This window comes from Cyprinodon tularosa, unplaced genomic scaffold, assembly GCF_016077235.1.
Source record: "Cyprinodon tularosa strain WSP-4 unplaced genomic scaffold, ASM1607723v1 ctg359, whole genome shotgun sequence".
NCBI lineage: Eukaryota > Metazoa > Chordata > Actinopteri > Cyprinodontiformes > Cyprinodontidae > Cyprinodon > Cyprinodon tularosa.
In genome coordinates, this window is record NW_024039073.1 from 81,438 (window position 1) to 104,337 (window position 22,900).

General features: G+C 36.9%; 2 protein-coding genes across 4 annotated transcripts; one reads left to right on the forward strand and one right to left on the reverse strand.

Annotated features, from left to right (window-relative positions):
* Positions 1-4,071: 4,071 nt before the first annotated feature.
* eif5 (eukaryotic translation initiation factor 5) lies at positions 4,072-12,958 on the reverse strand. 2 transcript variants are annotated; one of them, XM_038295721.1, is made up of 12 exons: positions 12,822-12,958; positions 12,062-12,268; positions 9,984-10,263; positions 9,769-9,850; positions 8,120-8,292; positions 7,857-7,968; positions 7,620-7,750; positions 6,643-6,804; positions 6,388-6,549; positions 5,170-5,334; positions 4,875-5,018; positions 4,072-4,498 (listed from the first exon to the last, which is right to left on the reverse strand). In XM_038295721.1, the coding sequence occupies exons 3-12, from the start codon at positions 10,053-10,055 to the stop codon at positions 4,400-4,402; spliced, it is 1,302 nt and encodes a 433-aa protein (XP_038151649.1). In that variant the 5' UTR covers positions 10,056-10,263; positions 12,062-12,268; positions 12,822-12,958; the 3' UTR covers positions 4,072-4,399. The 2 variants fall into 2 exon arrangements, with proteins under 2 accessions (XP_038151649.1, XP_038151650.1); XM_038295722.1 differs by lacking the exon at positions 12,822-12,958 and adding an exon at positions 12,593-12,779.
* A 1,725-nt stretch (positions 12,959-14,683) lies between these two features.
* Positions 14,684-22,900, forward strand: vps29 (VPS29 retromer complex component). Of its 2 annotated transcripts, XM_038295723.1 has the most exons (5): positions 14,703-14,761; positions 17,615-17,626; positions 20,482-20,673; positions 21,581-21,816; positions 22,444-22,900. In XM_038295723.1, exons 1-5 carry the CDS (start codon positions 14,759-14,761, stop codon positions 22,559-22,561), a joined length of 561 nt encoding a protein of 186 aa, XP_038151651.1. In that variant the 5' UTR covers positions 14,703-14,758; the 3' UTR covers positions 22,562-22,900. The 2 variants fall into 2 exon arrangements, with proteins under 2 accessions (XP_038151652.1, XP_038151651.1); XM_038295724.1 differs by lacking the exon at positions 17,615-17,626 and having other exon boundaries at positions 14,684-14,761.

The window sequence follows — 22,900 nt, forward strand, 5'->3', positions numbered from 1 at the left end:
GATGACCCTGGTGTAAGCAGTTCATGGAGTTCAACAGAGGGTGTTGGGGGGATTGCGACCTCTGAAGCGCCTCCCTGAGGATAAGAGTTTGAGAGGTCTCTGAGCAGCATGTGTGGGGTCAGCAGAGATGTGCAATGCTCTTACAGTGGGACTAGACATGTCACAGATGAATGGAATTTCAGTCCCAGTGATCCTCTCTGCAGACCTATTTGCTCTTTGCAGTTTGAACCCACCATGTTTGTCGATGAGACAAAGCACACAGATAGATGTACACTGAACAGTCTGAATGATGACCCTGTAGGAGAGGACAGCGGCAGCTCCCTGCTATCAATATCCTGTCCAATAATTTTCTACTCTTCCATTTTAAAAGTAAAATATCCTGATCAACAATGGCAAAATTTTTAATATAAACTAAGAAACTGTTCAGTTCAGTTTGGCTGTGAGAAATATCAGCTGTGCTGCTGCCATCAACACCTCTGTTTATTGATGTTCGAGATCTGCCTGTTTTTCAGTGTAGTCCTGTTTCTCTGACTGTGACTGGCTGGATGTGCTCTCTTTAACCTGGCTGTGTGTTTCCTGGACGGAGGCGCCTCTTACAGTTGCCTTTTGTATCCATCTCCTTGAACCCCAGTGGGCCTCCGCAGATGGCCGTTCACACTGAGCCTGGTTCTGCTGGAGGTTTCTTCCTGTTCAAAGGGAGTTTTTCCTCTCCACTGTCGCAACAGGCATGATTAGTGTGAGGGATTGCCTTCGAGTCAATGAGTCGATGCAATCAACTGGTTTTCCTTAGATAGAAAACTTTGAATCAGTTTGACTGGATGACCTGGTGAACTGTAAAGTACATTGAGACGACATGTGTTGTGAATTGGCGCTATATAAATAAACTGAATTGATTTGAACTCGAAAACTCAGTTGAATTATATTTGCTATCAGTGCTAATATTGGCCACCTCTATTAATATAAAATAACTACTTCTAATAACTACAGCTTCTTTATGTCATTTTCTCCAATGTTGTTACCCCATCAGATGATAATAGAAGAGTTCACATAAAAAAAAAATTATTTGGTATTTTCCTTTCATTTTCCTTCTAAACTTTCCTTGGTTAAAAAAAAACAAAACAAAAAAAAAAAAAAAAACCCTAAAGTACTGACAGCTGATTAACTGTTTGAAAGGGTGCAATCAGAGAGAATATTAAGTTAAGTGCAGTTTATTTTGTTGTAAGGACTGAAAATAAAGTAATTGATACAATTAAGAGCAATAAATAGAAAATATTTTAATTATCTGAATTCATTCATTAAATTAAAAACTATAAAATTATTTTTACATTGTAAATACTTATTTATGATAGAAAAGAGGAAAAACTTTCAGTTAAAATGTACACATTTTACTGTATATTACCTTCACGTCCATGTTATAAAAGTATCAGAAGATAAAAGTACCTTTAAAACTAGAATGATTGTGTAAGAAAAGGATACTAATTTTAGTAAAACATTAAATGTGTTTTTTCTTTACTCAGTTAAGTTAATAAGTATGTAGAGCAGCAAAAACTTGTTTACTTAAGAGTATTGATGCTTCATGAAAATATAATTTAAGTAAATGTACATTGCAGAAAACCACTAAAAGTATCCTTTTGTTTAAAATGATACTTACATAAATGTAACTACCACCTTAGGAAAAATCTGATAAATTCCAAGTTTTGTTTGTTAAAATTGAACCATTGGTGAAATGCAAAACGGAATCAGGAATCTTTCTACATGCAGTCTGGAGGTGCAAATACATTTTACCATTGTGGAAAACAGTAATATATCACAGTGGAAAGTGAATAGGTGAGGAGATACTCATGTCACCCAGACTATGGTTCACTGGGGAACCAAACAGTGATGGCTGAGAAACTAAAACACCAAAGTAAGGTGATACAGGTGGGGGTGTCACAGCTGCTGCAGTAATCCTCAGATAGACGAATCCCAATCCGCTCGGAATGTTAAAAGCTGGTTGGAATTAATGTTGGAAATAGTTTCATATTAACAAATTTTAGCCAAATTAAAAGAATATCTTAGAACAAACTTGATGGTCACTCATGCTGAGCCTGGTTCTGCTGGAGGTTTCTTCCTGTTAAAAGGGAGTTTTTCCTCTCAACCTTCGCTACAAGCATGCTTAGTGTGAGGGATTGCTGAAGAGTCGGAGTCGATGGAATCAATTTCTTTTCCTTAGATAGAAAACTCTGAATCAATTTGACTGTATGATCTGGCGTGTTGTGAATTGGCGCTATAGAAATAAACTTAATTGAAAATGTTATGCTCTTAATTTGATATGCGCTGACCTCGCTGTTTTCTATTTTGTTTTTACACATTTTTTGTTTTTGTTGTATTTTTTTAATTTTTCTTTCTCTACTTATTCTGAAACAAATAAAAACCTCAATAAAAAAAAGTTTAACCTTGGTGAGATTGAAGTTATTCACAAAGCACCTGAGGCCTAAGAAAGCTCTTTAATTAGAAAATAATACTGAGATTGACCTGCAGTGAGCCAAAGAGTCTTATGAAGGAAAGAAACAGAGAGAGCTGATTGGTCAATTCACCATGTAAACAGTGAAGCTAATGAGCCTAAACATTTTAGTATTTATATAATAACTAATGTGGAGATTAGATAAACCTGATCAACCGAATAATGCTGCATTCATTAGTTTAAGAAGCAGGATGAATTAAAGGTGTGTCTCTAGTGATGTCATTTAATTGAGGATAAACAAATATCTTATCCTAAAACTATTTAATATGGAGGAACTTCAATTTATATAATTCAGTTTAGTTTATTTCTATAGTGCCAACTTACAACACTTGTCATCTCAAGGCATTTTACAATTCCAACAGATCATCCAGTCAAATTGATTCAAAGTTTTCGAAGGAAAACCAGTTGATTGCATCGACTCATTGACTTGAATGCAATCCAAAACACTAAGCATGCTTGTAGCGACAGTGGAGAGGAAAAACTCCCTTTTAACAAGGAGGAAATCTCCAGCAGAATGAGGCTCAGTGTGAGCGGCTATCTGCCAAAGTCGACTGGAGTTCAAGGAGACAATCTTTTAAATCGCTCTAAAAACGTTTTAAAAGATATCAAAAGTATTGTTTTATATCATAGCAGTTTTTTTTTTTTGAATGCAGATGGCAGGGTAAATAGGACCTACTTAGTTTTAAATATAAAAGAAATAGTAATCCAAGATGCAAATCCCTACATCCTATATTCATCATTAGATTTTACTGCTGGGGTTGGTTTCGTCAGTCTTTTATCCGACGGCACTTGAACGCCTCCTGAGCATGTTTAGCTGAACGAGCGGAAACTGACTGACCCCGGTCCCACAGGACTACAAAGTACCGAGGACTGGCACCAGCCAGCAGGAAATGGTTGTTTGCTTCAAAGGAAAACGCATGCACTGCTCTTCACTCCCAGCATTGGGAAGGAGAGGCCTTTTGTTATTTTATATATTTACATTTTTGTATCTGAGGTTTAGTTGTACTGTTGATTTGATTCCTTTACTGTAGGACTCCCTAGAGCTACAAGCCACTCTATAACGTTTCATGCTGAGTTTTCATTAGTTATAAAAGCATTTATAGAATATAAATTAAAATCACACAAAACTAGACTTGGCCATTTGTTTCCTCCCTAGAAATGTTCTCAATTTGTGCAATGACCAAAATACAGGTGTTATTTTCAAACATTTAACCAAAAAAATCACTTTTAAAAACATGCAATGTGGAGCCATTTCTAGAGCTGCTCTACCAGTGACTGATGGTAGCAGCTTTGCTATCATGTAGAAAATCAAAACCATTGAAATGACACGTATAATGCATTCAGTAATACAGCTTCTTAATGGCTCTCATTACCTTCTCTGAATTTAGAATTAAAAATTAAGCGACTTTCAATAGTTCCTCATTGCTATTTAAGTTCAAACCATTTTTTATCAAAAACATTCAGGAATAATCCCAAACTTCCCAGTCCATACAAAAGTTAGGATTTCCTTTGAAGCATCACCACAACAGAAGACATTTTCAACACTATACCCACTGATCAGTCCAGCATGATGGATAGCAAAACATTCTTTATTGACTGCAAAAATACAGGGAACTCCAAACAAAGAAAGAAAAAGTGCAGTGAAAAAGATCCCATAACACCCCCTTGATTAAAATCCCCCAATCGACTTCATTTAATGAACTCAACACATTGCAGAATTACAGAGTTATTGTGTAGCAGGTGAAGCACTTTACTATATCATGCCATTAAGCCAAAGGGGTTTGCAGAGGGCGGGGAGGGAAAAGGAATCAATAAGGGAAAAGCTGAGCTCTATAGGTTTTACAGGGCTGTTAGTCGAAGCCACAACGCAAGAGGAAAAGCAGCAGCATCCGAGTCTTAGATTGCATCAATGTCGATGTCGTCCTCTTCTTTCTCTGGCGTCTCTGGTTTCACGGTCTCCACTTTGAGCTCTCGGGCAGATTGTGAATACACCACCTGTTGGAAGAAAACACCAAAACTTTTTACCACACTGTCTAAACCACTTTCAACACACTATGCATCAATTCACTGTCTGCACCCACATTTAGTATCCATGTAATACTCCCTTTCTACTGGCATAAATATCCAGTACTGGACACCATCATCCAGTACACAATCAACTAAAACATGAAAAACAGCCAAAGGGTAAAATGACCGGGAGGCTTTTCAATTACCAAACTTTACTTGAATGGATTTCTGTGGACCTGCATAAAAACTGGAAACAATCACCTTTAAACATCACATGTAGCCCCCCCCCATCCCAAAAAAAAAAATTTTAATCAAGTGGCAGCTTGGAGTGTTGAGGTTTTGTCAAAAGAAAGCTAAGCCATACTTCAACGTTTTCATCGTCTTCCTCTTCATCCTCCTCTTCACTGCCCTCGCTCTCTTCCTCTGCCTCCTTCAGCCATTTGACAAAAGGAGCAGCCTTGGCGTGGATCTCTTTGGCAAGTTCCTTGGAGACGTACTTCTTGGAAACCTTAAATTTTTAAACAAAAGCGGGTCAGAAATATCCCATACAAGAAAAGGATTAAAGCACAACCATAGTTCCACCTCTCTGAGGCGCACAGGCCCATTTCCTACAGCCTTCATTGACACGAGTAGAAACAGTGAGCACTCATCACACTAACCCTTTCAGCCCAGGCAAAGATGACATCCTCTTCCAGCAGGTCAGCATCATACAAGTCTTTGAGGATGATGGCGACGCGTGGCAACAGCTGAACCTGGTGGAGCTTCACGACACACTCAAAGCCTCCCAGAAGATACTTCTGAGCTTTCTTGTTGTTGTGGCAGAACTGAAGGAAATTAAATGACCAAAAAACAAAAAAAAGATTTATAAAAATTAATGCTCAAAAACAAAGTAAATATTTTTAAATCCAACATGACCAGGATATTTTTTTTAATAGCTTAAAATATCGAATTCCTGTGACTGATTGTGATGCACAGTCTGACATTTTTAATCACCTGCCTAGGAAGAAGTTCATTCATAACTCCAGGAGTACAGAAAACAGAGTGCCTTCAATGAATCCCATTGATAACCACTAGGTGGAAGCACATTCTGAAACTTTTCAAAACCCCAAGGTAACAGTAAAAGCCAATGCACAGGTCCTCACAGGGATATATTCAACTCCTCAACATTACCACTGTGTTCAGATTAAGTCCTTTAATTTACCTTCCCTTCATCCATTATTGCTGCTCCATTGATAAACCTTTTGGGATAATTACTAATGAACAGTTAAAGATCTCTGAATTAAAAAAGCTGCCGATTGGGAGTGGTGGCCTGGTGGTTAGAGCATAGAGCTTGCAATCCTGAGTTTCTGAGTTCACTCTGGCTCTCTGAGCAAGACCCTTAACCTCATACGGATCTTCAAGGGGATGGGTTAAATGCAGAGGTAAATTTCTCCAACGTGAGATCAATAAAGTTCAATTATTATTAATACAGCCTTACACTAGACTCAGAGAATAACCTAAAGAACTGACCTCATCTTTGAGTAACTAAATTTGAACCAACATTACAGACGGAGCAACCAGATCTTCAAACAGAAAAAGAAAGAAAGTCCAGAAGCAGAGAAGCTACGACTCTGCCTCATCTAACAAGTGAGGTGGAGTCGTTTAAACTGCTCCTGGTAAACCGTGTTAAAACAGAGCTTCAACAACATAATGTCTGAATCACACAGAAAAATAATCGTGCTGATTTCAGGCCGTTTTTAGGTCTGTTGTGTTTGCAGTGTGGCTTTACACCAAAGATGTTCTATCCATTATTTTCGTTGTCAGATGTGAGGTCTCGTGGATTTTATCATTTTTCATATTAGGACTAATGTTTCATGAGAGTTTAAACAGCAACATACCCTCAGGAAGTGGCGCTTGTACTTCTTGATCTGGTCACGGATGTTCTCGTTGAAGAGGAGCTCACTGAGGATGAGCGGCCCCATGGCCTTTACATCCAGACGCTCTGCCTCTGCCAAGATTTCTTTATCGGCACCATCAATGGTTCCACTCTCCTTCTTTTGCTATTATAAAAAATAATAAAACATGATGAACTGCTGCCAATAAAAGGCATTTTTTATTAATCCAGCTAAAATCTATAGTCAGAGTGGTCTTACTTTCACAAAGCTGTAGAACAAATTGACCCTCTCCTCCAGAGGTTTCTCCAGGTCCTCACTGAGTGTGAGATTCTTGGCATGGTCACTAATCTCTTCCATTCGACGCCTCTGTGCCTCCTCAGTCGTCTCCTCTGCCCAGTCCTCGTCGTCATCGTCTCTATCCTGGGTACAGAACGAAAGAAAAGCAAAAAATGATTGATAATAAACGAGATCAGCATCCCAGAGGAATGCTCAAACTATGGTTTTGCTGCTGAAAATGTTATCAAGTTGGCTTCTGACCAAAGTTTTATTTTTATTTACAGCATTTGTGTTCAAAGATCTTGTAAGTAGCGCTTCGACCTTTACACCAGAGCTATTATCCGTTAGCTCTGCTTTCCACTTAAGGGGCCAAATGTTCTGCACAAGCCTAAAGTAAAGAGTGGCAGGATGTTGCAAAGGGAGAAGGTACAGGTGGGTCATCTCATCCGTCATAAAAGGTATCAGATCCCTTCCCAACAGAGGGGATGAAGGTGAGGCGACAACCATGCCAACAAACACAAATCAGGGCTGACGGAGCAGGGGATTTCAGAACTGGAGAGGTCCTTCAGGAAAGCCTGCTAAACCCCAGGTGAACTCAAGGGTCATCAGACCGTTTCAGGCTATACAATTTTCACTGCTCCCGTAAAGATCAATACGAATTGCCCATATCAGTTAGAACTTTGATTTCATCAGCGTTTGCCTTTTTTTTTAATGTCATTTTAAATAAATAAAATGTTTGTTTTTTTTTCTGTTGCAAAAGTTATTTTTTTGTGAATATTACACAACTGTGGGACACTGGAGAAGAATTCCATTTCATTTTTCCAAACATAGTCATTGCATCGCTATTACACTGCAAAGCTTCTAAACCTTCACTTGTATGTTTCTTCATTTCTAACATGATCTTCGGTTTTTGATTTATTCATCTTCTAAAACGGTCATGTTGAGGACAGCAAACGCACCACAGCCTCAGGGGCGTCGATGTTGTCCTGGTTTCCAGCCTCGCCGCTGCCAGAGCCATTTTCCTTGTCCTTCTTGCGGTTCTTCTTTTCTTTCTCTTTCTTAACAGATGCAGAACCGCTATCATTGCTCTCTGTAGTTGGGAGGGGGAAAAAAAATCAAAATAAAACAGGGAACAGGTTTGAGACAAGGATTTCCTTATAACTGTTCATCCTGTGAGCTAAATGTGAACAGCTTACCAGGTGGGTTTTTGAGAATGAACGTGCAGAGTTTGTGTCTGGTGTCTAGCATGCCGCGGTATCCACAGGCCTTACAGGAGTTGCCGATTGTTTGTTTCTTAGGATTGACATGCTGTAAAGATGACAAGACGATCATGTAACGGGATAAAATTGGGACATACTTGTGCATACAGTGCTTCGACTGTTCTTAAATTTGAACTAATTCCCAGCTTTCCATTTGACGCCCCTCTAAATGCTCTTTAAAGTAGCAGGAAGTCACCTACCAGGTCAGTTTCAGGGTTGTCACACTCGGGACACAGCACAAATTTTCTGATGAACCCATCAAGCATATCCTGCAACTTGTTCGCCTCATGGGATCCGTTGACAATGTAACGATCGTTTTTGGTATCAAACTGGGTCTGAGCACCGAGTTCACAACCAAAAAACTTGGTCGGATCTGCAGAGAGACAAGGCCAGTGAAATAGGAGTTATTTGAATTATTCCCATTATAAACAGCTAAATATATACATTTGTTTAATTCTAACCAGTTACTCTACTGAAACAGATGTTTTTGCAATATTTTACTTAATATTGAGACGATATTGAATGAGCTTAAACCCTATTTTACGCAGTACTCTATCATCATTATGTCCTCTAAACTCTTCTTGAGCTTTCTGATGGAATTCACCAAGATCCACATTCCCTGTCAGTTAATCTGACAAAAAAAAAATATACCTGGAAATGAGAGTGAGACCAAATCTAACCCAGCAAACATTGTGAAAAGACTATCCTTAACTTTGTTTAAGAATAAACTTTAATATTTATATAATGATCACAGTACAGTTTCTCAGAAAATTGCTGTTAACATTGTTAAGTTTACTTCTGACATTTGGTTTAAGTGACAATTACTTGGGATAATTTATATTTTTCCCAAATTTCACTTAAACCAACTCAAAACTAGATTAATTTCTCCATTTAATTTAAAATTTAGACCTGTGGGCTTAGGGATTTTAAATGCTGTATTAAACCGCTTTAAATAAAGGATGAACAATATTGTGATTTTGGCCGATATTCGATATGCCGATATTTTAAAACTCATGTAGCCGATAACCAATATCGATACCGATGTTAAAGCTGGACAAAAATAAGCAGTCATTGAAAATAGCAGTTTTGTTATCCATTTCTGACACTTTGAAAAAATAATATACTCAAATATATTTTCATATGCTGATATCAAATAGATTTTTAAAAACGTGGTATCGATCTATTTTACTTTCAAAATCTCGTGAAATTTCATCGTTCTGTTACAAACTCTCGTGATATTTTTCAAATTCTTGTGAGATTTTGTTAGTAAAATGGATCGATACCGCGTCAATATGTCAACATATAAAAATATGGCAAAATTCGGGGGATTTCGTAGCATAACGATGACATATAGCAATATTTCATTAGTAAAAGAGATTGATATGGTGTTTTTAAATGGCAATATATCAGCATATGAAGATATTGTGATCCAATGTGATTTCTGAACAATTAGTTGATATTTGGATGAGTTTGGTGATTTTCCCCCCTGTTCGGGTGAAGTAAGGTAACATAATGGATTGTTTTGAGGGTTCGATAAGAACATTTCTAAGACATCTATATAACAAAGGTCTACAGCTTTTGTTTTAGCAATTAATGTATCAATAATTTTATAAAAATGCTCTTTCCGTAATTTTGTCATCTTCCTTCGTTTGCGCCTTAAACTACAGAGGAAGGACTTTATTTCAGCAGTGAGTTTCTCATCCAATATTAATTAAGTAATTTTTCCATCATTTGAGACCATTTGTTATCCTTTTACCAAAAGCAGCATTAAAATACCCCTGTAACATAATCAGACAAAATAAGGTCTGCAAACCCCATTTAACATTACTAGCCCCAAATATATACTCACACGTTGGAGGCCTGTTCAAAGCCTTTGCAACATCAACCATGTTGACAATGACCGTCTTGATTCCATTCCCTTTGCCTTCAACCTTAAAACAAAAAAAGAAACAGAACAGGAAAGACGAATAATTTTTTTTTACTGGAATTAACAGCACAGCTGCAATATTTCTGTAGTGGCTTTGGAACAGCTGTATGCTAAAATCAGGATAAACTGATGAATACCTTGGCAATCAGACGGGGCATTTTGTAGCGATAGAACTGGTCTGACACACTGCGGTTGACATTGACAGACATTTTGGCTGGATGTTTGTACTATCAGTAAGATAAAAGGATCTTGGTTGGGGATTTTTCGGGATCTTCTGTCTGGAAAAGAGGGGATGACATAAACGACTGCAAGCGTGCTCGTTCTCTGACATGAAAAATGTCGTGCCGCTATGGCCGCAAGCTCCTTGCTTGAAGGCTAGATTTCCACCACACAGGTTCCAACGGCTGCGCAACAGCTCTGAAAGAAGAGAGGAACAGGCATAAATATTTTATAAAGATAACCAGTCCTCTGCTCTAAATAACCTGACTGAACAATCAACATATGAAGGAAGCAGTAAAAGGCATAGTTTGAATTACATTCGGTTTTGGTGCAAACAAGCTCATAAGGAGCAGTTTAAAACAAAAATGACATAAGTGCTCATCTTAATACATCAAGGTCTATTTTTAGGAAGATCAAAAAAAAAAAAAAAAAAAAAAAAAAAGGATTTCATTATTTGTCATCAATTTTATAAAGAACAGTGTGTGTGTGTGTGTGTGTGTGGGGTGGGGGTTGGAGACTTTAAAACTTAAGAATTTAATGTTTAATTGAATTAAATCTAGAAGTATGTAGTTACCCCTAATTATTAATGGGTTTTTTTCCACTTGGGCTCCAGATTCTTAGTTTTTTCTCTACCAAATAATCCATAATGGCTCTAAGCACATCTCCAACTACCATTTCCTGAAGCTAAGGCAGTCTGTCTTTCATTACAGGGTGAACTGATTAATCCAGGTGTGTCTGGCCAATGCCTTCATGGTTGAGGTCAGGCACACCTGGATTAATCAGTTCATCTAGTAGAGAAAGGCAGCTCCTAGGATTTATTTTCTACCAACGCCATCTAAGAAAATGTAAAGAAACCAGTAGTTATAACTCCCTAAGCTCAATACAAACACTTAAAACTATATTTCAGGAAATGTAACAGTTTAGTTTATTTTCTTCATAAATCAATCTATGATCAGGGTTTATACAGGAATGAGTAACTAATGCTTTTTAATGCTCTCAGACATTATTTAGATGCCATCAACAAGTACACATGACTCATATAATATATATATATATATATATAAATAAATTTCCCCCCCAATTCTCCAGCTTTTTCTCCTCTTCAAGCTTCTTTTCCTAACATACAGCTTTACGATCAACCCGAAGCAGTTCCACGAAAACACGTTATATCTGATGAAATTGTTTTTAGAAACAGTTTAGTTTTTTTTTTACATTTCAAATGCCACGATAATCACATTTAATTCATTTTAATGCCAATTAAGGCCTTAATTAAAAAACTTAAACCTGTATGATGAATGTTTTGTAGCTATATGCAAACAAAAAATTATTAAATCCTTGAAGAAAGATTGCTTAAGAGAACATGAAAATAATTTTTTACAGAATGAAGATTAAAACGTCACAATAAATGTAAAAAAACAAATAGAAAACCGTAACAAAGGCAGGCATTTTAAATGAAAAAGTAAACCAAACCCTTGTGACATTCAGCCTAAACCCCTCTTTGTGACAACAATAATGGATTTGTGTAAGCCTTTTGTTTTTTAATGTTGGGGCCTCTTTGCGTTTGACATGTCAGGCCTTCTGCTTTAATAGGTCAAAAACACGAGGCCTGTCAGCTGGCAGACAAGCATAGCTCCACTGATAGCATCAGCGGAGATCAGTCGGAACTGGTTTCAACCTGACAACTCACTATTCTTAAGTGGAGAAAAAAAATCAAATTCCTCCCGTTAAAGTCAAGTGGTTTCCCAAAAATCAGAGATCAAACATTTCCAATGAGGGCTAGCAGCTAGCCAAGCTGGCGTCTTGGTGCAGAGTGCGTCATAAAGTCACTGCACACGAGTGACGAGACCAGGAGAAGCCATTTTGAAAAGTGGAGGAGAGGAGCGGGAGCATTGCTCAATATTTCATTAAAAGCTAATCATATATGGCACTGTGATAAAAACCGTAGAGATTAACTTACACAAAACTACAAATAGTTAAAGTCGAGCCCACAACTTACCGTTTCTGCAAAACAAAGACATAAACACAACGCTGATCGTCCAAATGCCGCAGTGAACCGTGGTCGATAGCTGGTGCTGTATCGATAGCGGCAGCAGGGAATCTGAGATATATAGTTTTTTCAAAGCTTAAACACCCTGAGGCGTCCAAACGGTGCTGGTTCAGAGACAGAGGGGAGCTTTCTGGAACGTCCTCGGTGTCCGGGAACCTTTTATGAGAGAAAACAACCAATGACCATTAACAGCGGACTGAAGTGACAGCAGCTGCGACAATGAGCTACATTGTCTTCTCAATATTATTCATTAAACATTTCTATAGTTCATCTGACTAAGAATGGTTCTTTATTTTAAATAAAGGGAGCAGTGGAAAAATGTAGTCTAGTCGGAGCCCATGGTTTCAGACAACACATGGGTTAAGGCTAACGTAATAATTTAGTAAAGTCTATAAAATACAAAATAATATACGTCTTTAACAATAAGTTAATACAGCAGGATTTTTTCAGCCGGTAATGTCGGAGTCCGTTATCGCTTACCGAAATACACTCGTTACCCAAACGAAAGGCCAACTGACGCCACGCAGCTAAAGCTAACGCTGTTAGCCGAACGACGTCGACGCCATTCAGAGCAGATAACTGGGATTAACCCACCGCTCACGACGCCGTGTAGCTAGCTTCAGTGTTTAAGTAGCATTGTACGCAATAAAATCAAATCTAAAAACGGACTAATAGAGAAGATTGGTAGACGGTAATATATTCATCATACCTCTCGAATGTTCTGCGACATGCAGCTTCGCCTCTTATGTCGACAGTCGATTTTTTTTTCAACCGACAAACGTTAATAGTCGAAATGGATTTAGCATCATCCGGTATTTTTTCTTCGCAGTAAAAGCCTACTAAAAAATAAATATATACATATACCTCTGACGCATTTGGTCTATATTTGATATCATCAAAAACATCAGAGTACTAAGATAGGTAAACAGAGATAGAAGTTTTTCAAACTATTAATAAAATAAGAAAAGGTAAAATTAAGCTGGAGTTGTGATCATCAATCTGAACGGCACTTGTACGATTTGCGTGGGATTTATTTTGAAAGGATAAGAGGAAGTAGTATCTAGCTTAATTGCGTTTGTCATCCGTTTGGTGTTTACATAGATGTTAAACAAGTAGATGTCGTCTGTATTAGTCACCATGCTAGCAAGCGTTCGTCAAAATCGGCGCCATCTTGTGCTGGGGTGCCCACCACTGATTTCTATGTATTCATTCCTGAAACAGCAGCAAAGCAGCAGAGGACTACCCAGAAAAAACAAAAAAGAAACTCTAAACAATATCTGCTTTAAGAAGAGCATTTTTATTTAAAATCAAATAGATAAATACTTTTAAGAATGTATTAATGAATCAAAAAAAAAAAAAAAGAAAAGAAAAGAAGAAATTATGCGAAGTAAATATATGAGAAGAACAAGAAGTGTTACACTTCACAGACAAAAATGAATATTCTCTATTATGGAGGATAAATTTATTGCAAATAGTACATTTTATTTATTTATTAATTACCAAATGTGGTCCAAAAACACCTTAGAGACTATTCTGTCTCGCTGAATTCAGTTAATCGGGTTTGCTAGGTGTTAATGACATATAATTTTAATGTCATATACAGCTATATTTAGTTGATTACAATATGATTGGTTGTGAGATTAAAAATACCTTTTTGGAAATGAAATGTAATCAGGTAAGAAACATCTTTCACCATGCCCTTAATTTACTCAAATCCTTTTTAATGGGTCTATGTTAATATTCAAATACAAACTGTTTTTATAAAACAGACGTATAGGTTTGAAAACAGAAGTAAAATTTGATTCATTTAGAAAATAAGTAACTGTATATATATTTTAAACAATATTTAGATATACTGAATATGGTTCATGAAAACTGGACAAAGGATTGACCCTGTTTTACCACCAAGCTATTCAATAAATACTCTGAACTCAGACACAGAATCTAAACCAACCCTTTCTTTTTATTTGTGTATAAAATAGACAAATAAATAAAGAAATAAACAAATATGCAATAAGGGATGTCACAATAAACAAGTATACTCAGGAGAAAAGACAAACACACTGACAAACATCTATCTATCTATCTATCTATCTATCTATCTATCTATCTATCTATCTATCTATCTATCTATCATGTATATATATATATATATATATATATATATATATATATATATATATATATATATATATATATATATATATATATATATATATATATATATATATATATATATATATATATATATATAAAGTCTAATCAGCTTAAACTATTGCGACCCCCCATACAGTGCCTCCGTTGACCCCCCTAGGGGTGGTGGACCCCCTGTTGAGGACCTCAATTTTTAGTTGGGAACAGATTAATATGTTTTGTGTGCATTTTAGGATTTAATAGTATTTAATAGAAAACATTAAAGTCTGGCTTTAAAAAAAAATAATTTTCAATTTAGAATCTAAACCAACCCATTGTTGTTTTATGTATGCATCATACCTTCAGGATAGAGCCCGAAATGATGCGTACAGAAATGCCACTCACAATATGGCGGAATTATTAAGTCCACTTCCGCGACGCTCCTACGTCTACTTACGTAACGTGCGTAGGCGCTTCCGCAACCGGACTAGCAACTAAACAGCAACAGACAAGATGGTAAGTATGAAATGTCGAAAGGAGCAGCATTTCCGTCATTCAGTGGGCCTACTCTTCCCTTGGTTTATTATAGTAAAGCCCTTTTCAAAGTACAGAGGGTGAAGTTGCGTCCTTGCGTCATTCTAACGTTTAGTTTTAGGATACTTCTACTTTAGCTCGATTAAAAGATGGATCGACGATCACATGACATCTGGAGTTTTTTGTACAGTAGAAATCTAATGGTCCAGTTTTAGTTATCCATTTACAAACAGTTTATTTGCACGATGCCTTCTTATTTAGATATACTTGCTGTATTTTTTTTTTTATCGCAGCAGTTTTTCTCTATATTTTTAACCAAGTAGATTAGCGCTAAAACGGCTAGCCAGCTAAAGGCTGCATTTTGTTGCTTCTAGCATGTGAACACATACTGTACCTTGCCAATAGTAGACATATAACCTACGGAAGGTGTCTTCCTGTTTTATTTATGAACTCCTCCATCATTCATTCATGATTCCTTTTCATTTTCAGGCTGTAATTGTTTTCACTTTTTAACAGAGCCAGCCCAGGAGCTTAAAGCAAAGCTTCATTTTGTGGCATCAGCTTCCAATGATGCTGCCTCAATAATCTTGCCTTTAAAATGTAAATTCTTGATTACTTGTGCATTTATTATGAATTTTTTCTTCCATATCCCAAAATATTCAATTCACATAATTTATTAAACAAATTGTTATTTCTCAGGCTGTACTATATTAAACACTGGAACTCCAATAGGCCTTCTTTATGCTCTAGCTGCTGAGGCTTAAAGGAAAAGTCCGCTTATAGTCAGGATTCACACTTTTTAAAGGTAGTTTAAATATGAGATTATTAAATACTTTTTCATTAATGATAAGTGTTTTAATTAAGAGTAATTTAATTTGAATGTACTTTACTGGACACATCCATGTTTGTCAAAGAACACTACTGCCACCTACTGGTTTGTGACGTCACGTTGCAGTATCGGCTGCTGATCAAGTCCCAGTGCTGTATTTGGTGTTTGTCACAACACGCTATTATCTAAGTCATCTTGAAAATATTCTTTTTTGAAAAGTTTGCCACATATTACGTGTTTTTTCCTCTGGCCAGAAGTTCGATGGCAAATCCTCCCTCTTCAAGTTGGCAATCCAATGACGAACCCGTGGTGGAGGATCATGTATCACAAAGATGAAATAACTAATGCTTTTAGCCAATGTATTACAACATCTAACTGCCATGCACGTGGGCATTGTCAGTTTACCTATAGCTCTGGTGAATTATAATGATAAAGTCCTCTGGAAATCTAAAATAATTGTTGATTGTAGATGTGTCTAGTAGTTCCCATTGAATTTGCTTGTAAAGTGGGGAGAATGGTGCTAGGCTTACCGCACTGTGACTAGCCTGATAAACTAGACTAAATGTGAGATTAAATGTGTAATTTAGTCTGGCCCCGATGAATCGGAAGATTGCTGATGAGAACAACCTGTTGTTTTTCAAACCATGTCTATGCCTATTGGCCAACGCTCTGACCAATGAGCTCAACTGACTGTGACGTAGGAAGTGCGACAGGAAGCTGGTGGGGGAGTGTAATCAAACAGACTGTTGATAAAACGGTGAATATGTCCTTCTTACAAATGAATGAGCATAGAGCCTCTTCCTGCTCACGCTTCAACAAAAATCCCAAATCTAATCCTTCCGAAACTGATTCCAAAGGGGAGTTAAAAGAGTTCAATAATTGTTGCCATCTTCCTTGTTGCGCTTTCTCCTGCATTGTTCAGCTTTGTCATCACGCCCTCAAAGCCCCGCCCGCTTTGCATCCAAAAAAAAAAAAAAAAATCTCTGAGTTGTGATTGGCCCGCCAGTTCTAGGGCCTGGGGCATTGATCAAGGCTAGGCCGCTTGCAGGCAAAAATGATTTTGGCCGCTGGGGCTAGTTTACTAGGCTACACCGTGACGTCACTGCCGGAAGATGTCAGGAATGAGGTGTTACTATATTTGGGGAAAAAATGTCAGGTCCCGGACTGAGAGATCGCAACGAAAATTATTACTTTTATTTCGTTACTGATTAACTCTAAATTAATGAAATCGCCATGAGCCTATTAGTTTTTGGTATAGATAATGATCCATTTACTATTCCTTGCTGACTGGACTTTTCCTTTAATAAATGGAATAAAGTGGGGGGGAATAGTTTTTTTATCAGATGCTTTAAGGAAAGATCCCGGGAATGTTCTGCACCATGTACTTTTATTTTATGTTTTGATGTTTGATTAGTTGTTTTACAATGAGGAACATAATCATTTATTCACCAAACTACTTTGAAGTCTCAATATGAATTAAACGTACATAATCGGCAGAAATAAATAATGGACTAGCAACATCTTGAATAAAATAAAACAGCAATTTGAAGTTTGACATCTGTTGTGCCTTGGGCTGGCTCTGTTTATTTATTGAGTTTAATTTTTTTTTAAATGTGTCTGCATGATTATTTGTACTAAACCTCAGCAAACGATCAGATTAGCTTCAGCACATAATTTTGCCTCGGCTTACACCCAGGTTCCTATGTTTATTTCAGCTTAGCATGATCACTAACTGTCAGCTATTAACAGATGTCTGGATCACTTTGCCATTTTGTTTTTGATTTTTCATTTATTTGTCTTTGAATTATTCATTAATTAATCTGCTGACTTAATCCATTCACTTTTTAATTTGTTCCAACTTTTCTTCTGTTTATTTTTTTTACCCCAATCTTTGAACACGTCCTGTGTTGTTGTACACTTGCACCTCCTCCTCTCTTCCCTACTTTCCCCCTCCACTCACCTCACCTCCCACCTCCACCTCTCTGTCCCTGTCTCCAAACATCCAGGCTGGTCACCGGGTAAGTCTGCTCGCTTTATGCTGGATTCTTGTTTTTCTGATCATCCTTCTGCTTTGCGCTCTAACTGGGGATGGAATTGCGAATTGGTGTACATCTGACATTTTTTTTTGCCTTTTAGCACAATTAGCTGCTGCTATTTCATCAGCTGCTATGAAGCTAACTTATGCTGACATAGACTTGATTTGGTCTGGTGTGTTATTTCAAACATGTAATCCAGACAAAAAAGTGTTGCTACTCCTAGTAAAGATGTTTAAATGGCTTTAAGATAAATTAATCTCCCCCAAAAAACCCTCTGTATCCCACCTGCATTAATTATTGCCACTCACAGGCCAGTTTATTTTAGCCACCGGTCACTTTGCTGGAAAAGGAATCCTACATTCATACAAAAAGGCAGAAATGTAAGGGAGGTAAATAAAATCTATTAGAAGATATTTTCATGGTTAGATGGGAGTCATGACAACACAACTTTACCAGGGTGCCAACAAATTTGCCTGCATCTGGAAAAAAAAAAACATAGCTAGATAAGAAAACAAACCAGATATTAAACTAAACTGAAGGTTAAAGATCCTTAAATAGAAAACTTTCTGACCTGTTTAATCAAACGCTTTATTACCGTGAGGTCCGAAATTTGAAAAGTGCAATATCGGATGAACATCATGATGGCAGGAGTACAGGAGTTTTTGCTCCAATGCTTTCGCCAGGTCAAATAAGGTTACAGATGCTAGCGGCTGAAATCCGCTCCATCAGTACGGTGATCTTGATAGGAAGGAGACCCAAAGCAGATACAGGGCCAACTGGATGGGGTCATTAAAATAGATTTGATCTCCTCCACAATCCAATCTTTGGCAAACATTATAAAATCATGCATGACTCCACCAACTACTACTAACCTGGAAAACAGAGACGGCTTTCACAAAGGTGGGCCCCATTTCTGCTTTCGGAGGATTTAGGAGAAAAAGTAGCACCTTGATGTTTTGGATAAAATGTTCTTTAGTAACTTAATCAGCATCTCTGTTGAAGGAGTTTTGCAGCCATACACCTGGAGCATAAAGACATTTCTTAAGAGTTGCTTATTTATGCTCATGTATATAACAAACAATTTCGAACCTGCAACACTTTTTCTAAAGAGAGACAACAATTAATATGTTTAACTTTGAGAGCTGCGTTCAGATCAGACTGTTTAAAGCTGGAGGCTGCAACCTTTCCAATCCAAAGAACCATATCTATACATTAGATCAGCTAAGTGAAACTCATGTAGAACTATAAACATCACACGTACTAAACTAATGCTGCTTTTAATGTCACTTCTTTTTTTATATTTTAAAAATAAAGAATAAAATAAGTTATAAATATAAAATGACAAACGATGCATTTATCAGGATGTTAATTATGATGTTTAATGATATAAAAAAACAAAACAAGTTTTCAAATTGAACAAAAATATGACCACCTCCATTTGCATTCTGCTCTGGATAGACCGAGCTATTCTTACATTACAAAAAAAAAAGTAACTGCATTTTAATTGTTTTTACATTGTAAAACAATGTTTGATTAAGAGCAAATTTGAAAGGTTCATAGATCTGCATGTGGCTCCAAAACCAACGATTGCAGATCCTTGATATAGGAAAAAAAGTAGGCCATATTTAGCAGACAGACGGTCCAGAAATTTTAGAGAATAAATCATGTACCGCTCCGCATAACAACAGGTTTTCTTCACATTTTAGTCATTTCATGCCCTGACTTTATGTCGTAATGAAACAAGGCTGTGTGCTGTTTAGCCCCGACCTTCTATTAATTCAAACCTGCCATCAGACTGATTCTTTGAAGTGATTTTTGCATGTTTTGCTTATTGTCTGCAGTAAAATAATGGTTTCTGCATCAAATTATTAATATCTACCTGCTAGAGGTTGTTCGGTTTTCCGGTTTTATCAGGAGGCATCATTGTCACCTTTCAAGAAGATTAACAGATTAACAATGAGAGACAAGTCGAGACCAAAGTGGGGGTTTCACCATCTGATTATAACTCATTGTTTATGCAAATGCTGTTTGATGATGCCGGAGGGAGCCAGCTTGTTTACATTGGCTGATTCTGTACAGAGAGCCTAAAAGAAATTGCACAGCAGGTTCTGATAAATGCTTATGCAGAATTAGAACCAAAATATGGAACCTGAACTTTAATAGAATTATGTTTAGTTAAAACACTGAGAATTTTGCTTGTTGTACCAATTTATTTATGTATTAGAAGTACTTATATCTAGAAGCAGTTTCCACATACCTAATTACTCTGGATTTTTGCTTAATGAAGATGTCAAGAGATTTATTTACTGGTGGTAAGATATTGATTTTAAATTAAATCTCCAACTAAAAAGGCCCTGAACTATCCTTCTTTATCCACTTTGCTTATATGTGTTTATCATTTCTTGTTTTGGATAGAAATATACGTCTTTTTTGCTGAGTTTCTGAAGTCCAGCTGTGCATTTTCTGTTGATTCCTATTTCTTCTTTGGGCTTTTTAAAAACTCAATAAAAATATATCAATTAGAGGCCAGCTGGAATTCAGACACATTATTGTTCAGAACTGTTCTTGTAAATGTTGCTGATTTGAAAGCTTTCAGTCAGGTGTTTATTCGCTTTAATTGGTTAAGATACTTTTATATTTCTCATGTTCTTTTAAAAAATAGCTGAAGAAAGTAACCCTAACTAATGAAGGTGTGGGGCGGTTATTGTGGCTATTATTTCCTGCTCCTGGATTGACCTCTGGCACCATGCAGGGCTCTGTTCTCTGGGTTTTTTTTTATTTCACAGCTTGTTTTTGGGTGACTAACTGTTTTTTGTGTGTCTGTGCAATGTTATTAGTTGGTTTTGGTGTTAGGTGACCTGCACATTCCCCACCGATGCAACACGCTGCCAGCTAAGTTCAAGAAGCTGTTGGTACCGGGGAAGATCCAGCACATCCTCTGCACGGGAAACCTTTGCACCAAGGAGAGTTATGACTACCTGAAAACTCTTGCCGGCGATGTCCACATAGTACGGGGAGACTTTGATGAGGTCTGTACTTTAATTAAACCACATTGATTAGAAGAACTTCATGATAAAATTGATCTAAAAATAAATCAAATAAATGGCTTGAAGAGAAACAGGAACATTAACAGAGAGTAAAGTTCATGCTTTTAAAAAAGACCTTCCCTCCACAAAATACATTTTATTCCCTTATAATCACAGACATTCTACGTATTGGGATTTTACACCCTAAATGCCCAAAAAATCTCCTTTTCCTTTAAAACTTTGGCTTAGTCTGATTGGACTGAGAGCTTCTATGAGCATCAGAGATTTTTTAGGCATTTTTGAAATTCTAAGTTTGATTTAAATCCTGGACCTTTCTAATTTATACACTTTGTTCCATTCCTTCCTAGCTTAGGGAGACTTCCCTTAGCGTCTTAGCACCACCTCTGTTTAACTGTGAGGATGAGGAGTTTAGGGTCATTGTAGCCCCTCTTAAAAACAATATTTTAAAATAAAAATAAGATTAATAGGGGTGCCCAAACCTTTTGATATGACTGTAAAACTGATCTGAAAATAAAATCCAAAATGAAAAATTGGAGAAAAAAAAAAGAAATTTAAAGAAACAAAATGTAAAACATGAATTGCATCAGAGAAAAAGCAAAGTTGCTTGCTAATGTTTTATTAAAATGATATTCAAACATAAATCTCATGATTGCTTTTTTCTTTTTCAGAATTTTATGTACAAAACGTGTTTTTTTTTCAAATTTCCACAAAACATTTTTTTGCAAAGTTCACTTATCACTTCTGTAAATAACAGAGGGAGACAATATTTAATTGATTTCAGAGTTTTTTCTGGTTAAATTTGAGCTCTTTACTTGATTTTCACTTAAAATCAAAGCTCAGAGGCTAAACACTGCTCATGATCTCCTTCGTTTCCATGTTGTTTTCACAGAACCTGAACTACCCAGAGCAGAAGGTGGTCACAGTGGGCCAGTTCAAAATTGGTCTCATCCACGGCCACCAGGTCATCCCTTGGGGCGACATGGCCAGCCTGGCGCTGCTCCAGAGACAGCTGGATGTTGACATCCTCATCTCGGGACACACACACAAGTTTGAGGCTTTCGAGAACGAAAACAAGTTTTACATCAACCCCGGCTCTGCTACCGGGGCCTACAACGCACTGGAAAGGTAACTGTGATTAGACCTCTAATATATGTGAAACCTACTTATTTTTTATTTTATTTTTTTTAAAGAATCTGGTCCAAAATTGAAAACGTCCCTCTTTTTTTACATTATTTTATCCAGTATCTTGGGATCAGTTCCAACATTCAGGTTGAAACCATATAAGTTAGACAGTGGATCCAGTTGGTGTTAGAAAATTTACACATTTATCTCAGTCATCCATTAAAAATTGACATGACCCTAAAGTCTGACAGATGTCAGAGGTTGGCTCTGTGTCATGCTGCTGCGCTACAGAGCTAAGAGGAATTACTGCAATTATTTGGGCTTCTTTTTGCGATGCGATGGATTAAAAAGAAAAGGCAGCTGTAAAGGAGTCTGTCTCAACCCCAGTTAAAGTATAATGTGACTTGGATCTCTACTGAACCCAGTTAGCACATAATCTGGCTTAGAAAATCCTAATACCAAACCCTAATTACTATAGAAATAGATTAAACCACATTAAATGTTAAATTTAGAGATAATAGCTCTAAAATGTAACATAGATATTAATAAACCAGGTTCTATTACCTGCATTTTTCCATTGTAGCTGTTAATCTTTTAGGTGTAACATATCTAATGTTTTGTGTGTTTCAGAAACATTATCCCTTCTTTTGTACTAATGGACATCCAAGCATCCACAGTGGTGACATATGTATATCAGCTGATCGTAGACGATGTCAAGGTGGAGAGAATCGAATATAAGAAATCCTAAAGGAGGTGTACGGAGGAGGAATGTCAGAAGAGGAGCTCTGTGTATCGTTTCATTCCTGTCCAACAGGGGGCAGCACCTCCCTCAGTTCACCACAGTGTTAATGCTGTAGCAAACTGTGTATTATATTGTTTATATGTCATCTGCATTAACTTTTATGCGAGCTACCAATAGAGAATACAACCATGTCATGTATTGCTATAAAAAAAAAAAGTAATGTTTTTTGTTTGAAATTTTGCTTTTCACAATTATTAAATCCTGTACATGTGGCCAACAAGCCTGTAGGTTTTTGTGGTATGCCTTATTCATTCACTTCCACAATAAAATTGGAACTTCCTCCAA